This window comes from Acinonyx jubatus, chromosome A1 (assembly GCF_027475565.1).
Source record: "Acinonyx jubatus isolate Ajub_Pintada_27869175 chromosome A1, VMU_Ajub_asm_v1.0, whole genome shotgun sequence".
Taxonomy (NCBI): domain Eukaryota; kingdom Metazoa; phylum Chordata; class Mammalia; order Carnivora; family Felidae; genus Acinonyx; species Acinonyx jubatus.
In genome coordinates, this window is record NC_069380.1 from 205,526,207 (window position 1) to 205,535,065 (window position 8,859).

Below are 8,859 nucleotides of genomic sequence, written 5' to 3' on the forward strand. Positions count from 1 at the left end.
AGTCGCCATTTCAATTCATTGCTTTCTATTTTCAGAAGATGCTGTCGTTCTAAAATAGAAGTACCGCTTGTCTGTTTCAAATAGGAACCTCTCAGTGCATTGTACAGAAAGGTTCATGAATGATCACACTAAAAGGGATCTTGCATTTTTATCTCAGCAGTTCATTAAAGCATCATATAAAATGTCCAAGTAAACCTAGTGATTTACTAACTTATTTGTTGTCTAATTGATCATCTCAATTATTAAATGTACTCAATCATCTTTATTTAAAGGATTAAAGAAACCTTCTACCCTGACATTCCAAATCCAGAAAATTGTAAAGCTTTACAGTTTCAGAAGAGTGTCTGTGAGGTAACCCTTTATTTTCTTACGTTTCTCTTTGAAGTACTGGCCTCCTTTTTTCAGTCTTTTGTGAAAAGCTTTTAATGTGCAAACATCATTCAACGTAAAATGTATCAAGCGAAAGAGCAGTGCTTTAACATCTGCTGAACTTCTGAAATTATTAATTTTAACTTGTTTTTACCATGCTCTTTTTTCCATTGCTATTAATAGCAAGGAACATATTGATATGTAAAAAAGTAACTTTGTTCTAGCAGGTACTACAGAAGAGTAGAGACAAATTTGTATAAACAGCTGTGAAAAAAATCCCTCCAGCAACACCCCTTTTTGTGGGAAGGGCATTGTGGCAGCTTTTAGTGCTATTCTTAATCATTGTTTCATAATCTATTTCTAGGGAAACAGCGCTCTCAAAACATTAGAAATGAATCCTTGTACCCCAAATAATGTTGAAGTTCTGGAAACTCGATCAGCAGTTCCTAAAATAGAAGATACAGAAATAATTTCTCCCGTAGCCGAGCGCCCAGAAGAGAGCTCTGATGCGGAACCCGAGAACCACGTGGTTGTGTCCTATTGTCCGCCAGTCATCGAGGAAGAAATACCGAACCCGGGAGTGGATGAAGCCGGAGGGACCTCACAAGTCATTTACATCGATGTCCAGTCCATGTACCAGCCTCAGGCAAAACCAGAAGAGGAACAAGAGAGCGACCCCGTCGAGGGGGCAGGCTATAAGCCACAAATGCACCTCCCCATCACTTCTACTGTAGAAGACCTGGCTGCAGATGCTGACTTAGATAAAACTGCAGGTTACAGACCTCAGGCCAATGTAAATACTTGGAACTTAGTATCTCCAGACTCCCCCAGATCCACAGACAGCAACAGTGAAATTGTCTCTTTTGGAAGTCCCTGCTCCATTAACTCCCGACAATTTTTGATTCCTCCTAAAGATGAAGACTCTCCTAAATCGAATGGAGGAGGATGGTCCTTTACAAACTTCTTCCAGAACAAACCGAATGACTAACAGTGTCACTCTGTCACTTCAGTCTGCCATCTCAGTAAGCTCTCACTGCTGGTGCTGCCGTGCCAGCATGGGGCATCTTGGAGGGATCCTGTGAAGTGTTGTTAGCAAGGTGGACCTCACTGCGCAAGTTACACTCCAAGTGTTAATGTGCTCTTAACGTAGTCTCATGGCCCAAGTAGGGTAACTCAGAAATCCAGACCATGCAACTCAAGTTTCGGAGCTATCTGTGATTAGAGCCAAAGAATTCTCTCGTGCTCCACCTTCGGGGAGCACTTCACGGCTAATCCTGTCCGGTCCCACACATGCAAAACAACTCCCACAGCAGCGCGTTCTGTTCTGTCAGTGGTTTTCTCATACGGATACTTTATGGAATTGCAAGCAGATTTACAGGCACAGGAGAAAAATGTCAAAGTAACAGATGATGTTTATTTGCCTGACACTTGCTCCATTTAGATGAAAACCAAGCACAGATTTCAAAATTGTTAACATCATTCTCCTCTATCCACAGCATTTACGAAAAATTAATATAATTTTTAACGTAGCAACAGCTACTTAGTGTTTTGTTTGATAAAGTATACTGATTTCCGTGCCTACTGTATAATGGTTATCAAACAGTTTTCTCAGGGGTACAAACGTTGAAAATGAGCGTGACACTGACCAGCCCAAATGAGAATCGTGTTCTCTTGCTTTGGGAGGGTTTACAAACCTGTCCCTTATTTTGTAGCTTGCATGCTGACTTCCCTTGCTGCAGTTGGTTGCCCTAATACTTAAAATTGAAATTTCTGAGACTGCAGATCTAAGTTTTCCTAAACATCTGTTTTTTTGCGTGTGACATGGTGCCCGTTTTGTAAACATGAGCAAATTCAGTATTACTGATAAACACAGGATTCCAGGGGTTTCCTGTTTGAGGTGACTACTGGGCAGTCTCACTGTGTCAGCTATGCTCGTGCAGCAGCCCTGATCGGTGTCAGTGCCTCGTGAGAAGGCTGTGCCACGGAGCCCCACGCACCCAGGCGGTGATGACCCAGGACATCTCGTAGCAAACGTTCCTCCTGATCAGGCATTTTGGCAGGTTCTGCCTCTGAAATGATCGTGAGTCCAGACTGTTTGATCCAGTCCTCAAAGTTTTAAATCTAAAACTAAAAAGATAATGCTTCCTGTAGGAACCGTTACTCAAGGGCTATTTTGTATGAACTGTCACAAAGTCAGTTTGAATCCGTGGGCACGCCTGCATTAAGGGCACAGCATTTTCTTTGTGAGCTGCCCGTGATTGTGTGTCCTCTCAGCATCCTCTGTCCCCTTTGGTCTTCATACGTGATGTCTAGGACGAATGTGGTCAGAATGAAAAACTCAAAAGTGTATCTTCTGTTTCCCTCACCCCCACGTTGTCTTGTGTGTTTTGTCTTTTGACAGTTAAGGCAAAGTACCTGAAAAATGGAAATCTCTGAATACATCAAAATGTGCCTGTTTTTTTCTTTTTTATCATCCGAGGTTCTGTGATGTATTTGCATATAATGGATCAGTTGTCTTTTTTTCTAGCTCCTAATGTTTCTTTTATAAAAACCATGTCATGGAAAAAAGCCACAGGGTGACAAGGAGCAAAATCCATTTGGGTACTCTATGAATCCTGGCTCTAATTGCTAGAGTTCAACTAAATTCTTGAGCTTCATGTTACATGGACACGTGCGATGAACTAGAACTAATTATATACACACACGGTATATTAAAACCATGTCATAGCTCCTTGGGATTTAAAACAGTGAAAAATCTATCAAGCCAGAGCCATCCCTAACAGTTTTCTCTTCTTCTTTATCTTCTTGGGCTCCTTTCCTCAGCTTACACCCCAGACACTCAGACCTGGGGCTGCCTTCGTTTCCCGCCGTGGTTGGTCATTACCGCACCCCTGCTGCCCACAACTCATGCCTCGTTCCCCCTGAAACCAAATGGATCCTGCACTTCATCTCCTTAGGATAGCATACGTGTTGGCTAAGGTAGACATTTTTTTTGGTGTGAACTACACCTCACCGAGAATGGGAAAAGGCAGGCCAACAGAAATTGATCTGTGTCATCAGTACATATGCATTATGCATTGCAGCCGTGGCCATGTGGATCTGATGCCCTTTCCAGCCTATACAGCTCATTTGTTCAGCTGACAGGGAGTGTCACTGGGCTCTTGAGTCCTTTCACCTTGTCCGAGACTTCAGTACTTTTCCTGCATGAAAAAGGTTCAGAGAGCTGCTCGGCTCTGCTCTCCCCTGCCTCTGGGGTTCCATACACAGTGATCACTAGGTTAATGGGAAGCAGAGTAACACTGTTAGTGTGGGTAGGCTCCTGATAAGTTGCCTCATGCTTCGGAGTATGTGGTTTAGGTGTCAGGCCAAAGGTTCCTTGCCTTTTCCCACGGAATTGAAGACAGCCAGACCCACTGTGTAAATCCTAAGTTATTACCTCCCACCCACTCCCAACCCCCCAACCTGGGCATATGGGGGTGGCCTCAACACGGGGAGAGAGAGGGGAGGGGTGGAGAGAGAAGATGCCCTTTGTCACATATCCAGTTGTTTGTGGCACTGGAGACCCTGGTAAATGTGCACTGTCCGTCAATGCTGGGGCCATGCTCCAGTGTGAAAAGCAGTTTCGTAGGGGTCCTGCTCTGTCCAGTCATGGTAGCGCCTCTGCCTGGGGCAGGGGAGACTAGAATTGTTCTCTCCAGCCCTTCCTGACTGGGAAGGTAATTGGGAAATCCCTCTTTCCTCAACTAAGGCCTAGTCATTGCTTAGAACATTCTAAATATCTGAACTACAGTTACGCCCCACCATGTCTGTTTAATAGTACTGTGTATTAGGACGCATTTTCATATCTCTTACAAGCCAGTTCACTTAGTAGCCAATTTCAGATCAAGTTTCCCTTGTGAGAAATGGAGATTCTGGTGGTCATTATGGCTGCCTTTCTGTTGTGAGTGGCCCTCCTAGGTAAACAACATTTAGCATAAAAATATTCTTAGAAGACGTAGCTAGCATTTTGGCATTAGCTAGAGCTTGTGCATTATGGACTGCGTGGATTAATCTCCACATAGAGTGGCAGTCATCAGTGTGTTGAACTGTAGAAGCCTGGATTTGAGATTGTGGCCCTGGGTATCTGGACAGTTGTGTGTTTATGTGCTTAGGTGACAGAGGTGCTCTGTTCTGCAGCTGAGACTCAGAAGCAGCCGTTCGTGGAACAAGTTCAGGGAGGAAGTGTCAGCCTCGTCTTCCATACCAGCATAACCTTCACGGCCCGTGGGTCTGAAGAATTTAGACACCCAGTACTGTCGCCCTCTCAGAAACTAGTGAAAGTCACACTGTTAAAACTTGATGCAACTTGGATTCTTGCTGGAAGTTATTAGTCCTGTAATTCTTAGTGGTTTTCATGTTGTCCACGTTTAGGAACATTACAGCCCTTTCTGTGTTTGAATAACTAGATTTAGGTTAGTGCAAAAAGAATTTGAAATCAATTTTACGGTCTTTTGAAATTGAAGTACTCCCTAACATTCGACATGCAGAAAATGTTATCTCAGAGCTTTCTACTGCTCAGGCACATAATCTGATAAGACTTTTTTTTTTTTTTTCTATTTACGCTAAAGTAATTTTTACTGTTATCTGTTTCGAACCATTTAAACATTTGCATATCTTTTATAAAATGTCTTTTTTTTTCTTATTTCTTATCTAAAATTAAGCATCTCAGAATTCAAATGTGAGATCATTAACTATTTACAAAGACTAGGTACATAGTGGGAGTTCAATGAGTAATTGTTTATCGAGGCCCCTTCCAGAAAGTGCAGAATAAGCAGTTTTCCTGAAGGGTGGTATGTACCAGGATCTAGCTTGTGTGGATCTAAGACTATCGGCTGAAAGATTCAGATCTACTCACGAAGTAGCTCCAGTTTCAACGAAAACTTGGGAAAGACTCCTGCAAAAGCATCACTGTCTTATTCCTTGCATCTTATTCCCTCCCTCATGAGTATTCGTAGTGTCTTTTTATTTGATGGCTACAAAACTTGGGACCTGTTTGTGCCAACCAGCATGTGTTCTAGCGAACCAACACTACACTGATGTGTGAGCTTAACCGATTAATATAAGCACTCATTCATTCTCTGGATAAACTCTTTCTTCAAAGCGTTTATTTTAAACTGGCACTTCCCGCCAAAACAAAATTCCATGGTACCGTGCCCATCCATCTTACTTTTTATATCCAGAAGAAAATTTTTCACAGAAGGAAAAGATTTTCTAAACTTACTGTAAATGCATCTTTTAGATATGACCTTAGAATATCATTGGAAAGCACTTGGTTTAAATTTGCTCCATTTATGTCTTCATGGATTATGTACCAGGGCTATTAATATTTAAACTTATTTCAATACGGTCGTGAGATTTTTATTTCTTTTCAGTTTGAGCTTTTGTCTATTACATGATCATATTCATGCCAGTTATAATACAAATGAGCTATTTTTAATGCCTATATGGAGGATCAAGAACATTAAGTTCATGTGTCAGGCTTTATCGTGTGTGGTAAAATTCCAGGGGATGTGATTTGATCTGGAATATATCCAAATTCTTACAATTATGATACTGAGTTCTGAAAGGTTTCTGTTGCTTTTAATCATGGGTAGTGCTTATTTCTCCCTCTATTAAGAATGTTCATATTTTGGATTATAAGTGTCTAAGTTATAGACAGAATTTACCTATGTAAGACATAACTGCAACATTTTAATGAAAATTAAAAGTGTTTTAAGAGGGAAAACTTCTGAATGTTTTTATGTACAAGTGCCTAGCTGAAGAACCATAGAAACAGGAAGTTCAAAATCTCTTAAATATGGACACTATACTGATTAAATATTAACCAAATACAAATCAGTAATAACATAGTACTTTTTGATGGCTATAAGTTAAAAGATGTGGGTGGGGGAAATGAATATTTAATTGATAAGAAAATTAATTTGTGTTACATAAATCTTCTGAGATTGCCTTTGCAGTCAGTAGCCAGTCATAATTTTAAAAAGCCCAAATAACTAACACCATAGACCTTATGCTGTCCTTAAGCCAAAAATACTTTGTATACCTGGTTGATGGCTTATTTAAATGTATTGAAGTTCCTTATACATTTAAAATGTACTTCCCTTCATAATTATTCCATTTTAAAAAGGGGTAACTTTCAATTTCTGAACTTACTATTTCTCCTAAGCATTCCATTATAAGAGCTCAGAAAGATTTCTAGATGGTATATAAAATTTTCACTGAAACATGGACAAGCTAAACTGTTAGGTTTAACATTAGTATTTTTGTAATTGAGCATAGAAAACAATAGTAATTAATGATTTTCATAAGACATTTTTCAAATATTCTGCCCCCAATTTGATTCCAAAACTTTTTGGATGTTTATGATATACTCATCTATTTAATTTTTTCCTTCCAACATAATGCTTTGGGAAAATGTGAATATGTTATGAATAGTTGAAGACAACACACAAGAAAAAACCCTGTTCGGTTTGTTGTTGTGGAAGGGTGGGTATTCTAAGATACCATGGGCTTTGTTTCTCCTGTTATTTTCTCAGAAAGGAGCATGGCTTTTTCTTACATACATTTCAATTCAGAGTTGCTTGAAAAAGATTGGTCTGGATAGAAAGACATCCAAAATTTGAGATAGAACCACCTTAAAAACAGGTCCAAAGGTAAAAGTCACTTAAAAACTTAACTATCCTAAAGGAATGTGTTGCCTTTTCTTCTCTTTCATTAGTTGGCCAGAAGTCAGAGGTCCTCTTCATAACATTAGGAAATTGCCATTTTTTTACTTTCAAAATTGCATTGTAGTGAATTACTGTTTACAAAATACACATACTGTGAACAGATATAACTTTTTGTTTTTTATAAGGTTGTTTGTAGAGTGAGTGTTTTTTTTTTAAGGGTTCTGTGTTAAATATTTTCAGTTTTTAAAATAAATACTAGTAACTGTTTACTAATTTTTGTTTGGTCAGGTGTGTGCAGATGTAGCGGAAAGATAGGGAGAAATCAAATCCAACACCGTTCCTGTATTCATTTCTTAAAATGTCACCACTACAGACCTAAAAAAAACAACAACAAAAAACCCGAGCTATAATTTGTGATAATCTGTACCTAAAATCATACTTAATCATGTAAGGAAACATCTAAATACTCATGTAGAGGAAGCAAACTACAGATTGCAGTATATTTGTGTGATTCAGTCTGATTCACAGAATTCCGAGTTCAAAATGGAATAAAACAACTCCACTTAACAGAGATGACAACTGAAGTATTTTCTGCCTTGTGAAAATGTGGAGATTATGTTGCTGTTAGAATGGAAAATTTGAACATTTTATATCCTCGTATAATTTCAGAATTTAGTTTCCATATCTTTTGGAGAACATGGTTATATCAAGAACATAGAATATAAGTAACCTATTACTAAGACACCTTAAATGTAAAACTAGTATGCTTGGCTGTTAACTCTAAAGATGTTACTTATGTTTGTTTTTAAAACGTGCATGTATTTAACAATTTTATCATAGTATTGTCATGGAAAAAAATAAATATATTTTCTTACAACTTACGCAGACGAATTTGGGCATTACTGGGTTTTTTTTTTTTTTTTCCCTCCTGTCTTAAGCACTTAGGAAAAATACCTTCTGCTTTGTTTAATACTTCTGTTAATTCTGATAAGAATTACACTGGTTTATGAAGCAATAACGTAGGGCTATCTATACATTTTTAATATTTTAATACATTGCTATGCCATTGAGATAATCATCTGTATCTTCCACTAAATCTATAATCTGTGTACCAGAAATGTTAGCGTAAAAATAACCAAAAAGTGGGACTCCAACATTATAAAACAACACTGGTCCTTAAAAGTATGGTTTCTAATTTCTTCCCTTTGAAGACCAACATTTCTGGAGCTTCTAGGAATATATCAAAATTAGTTTTATCTCAAGTTACCGAATTTGGAAATCCAGTCGTTGCTTCAGCAAAACCTCAGTAATTTTCAAGTAAGAAGTGATCTTAAGTAGAATTTCATAAGGGGGAGAAATTAAGTCTTTGGTCCTGTGTAGCCTGTGCTTTACCCAGAGTAACAACTGAAATATGAATGGGCCACAATTTAACCTGAAGAAACTGTGAACTAATTTTGAATTAGTTGTGAAACACGTGTTAGTGTTTAAGCCCTAAGAGAGCGTGTACATGTGGTCTGTCCTCCAGGGAGATGTCCATGCATAACTTGTTTCCCAGATGGTGAATTCTTGAGCCAAAATACATAGTATCCCCATCAACCGTAGGGACTTTGAAAAGGTCAAAAAGAGAGGAACGATGTATTAGGGAAAGAAAAGTAGAGATGTATGAACTTGTTTTTAATGTATTCAACATCACTAAAAATGTTAGTTTACAAACCCCAGTTCTTTACAAAAGAGCTGTGTAAAAGTTAGTTTTGAATGGCCTATGAAGTTGATCCAGTACCCT

General features: G+C 38.7%; 1 protein-coding gene across 3 annotated transcripts in view; it reads left to right on the forward strand.

Moving 5' to 3' along the window:
• LIFR (LIF receptor subunit alpha) overlaps nucleotides 1-7,963 on the forward strand; it is a 78,937-nt gene extending 70,974 nt beyond the window's left edge. For all 3 annotated transcript variants that reach the window (XM_053201353.1, XM_027075629.2, XM_053201354.1), the window contains 2 exons: nucleotides 273-351; nucleotides 734-7,963. In XM_053201353.1, coding sequence (XP_053057328.1) covers nucleotides 273-351; nucleotides 734-1,357 — 703 coding nt within the window. In that variant the 3' untranslated portion in view covers nucleotides 1,358-7,963. The remainder of the gene's footprint in view (nucleotides 1-272; nucleotides 352-733) is intronic.
• Nucleotides 7,964-8,859: the final 896 nt, after the last annotated feature.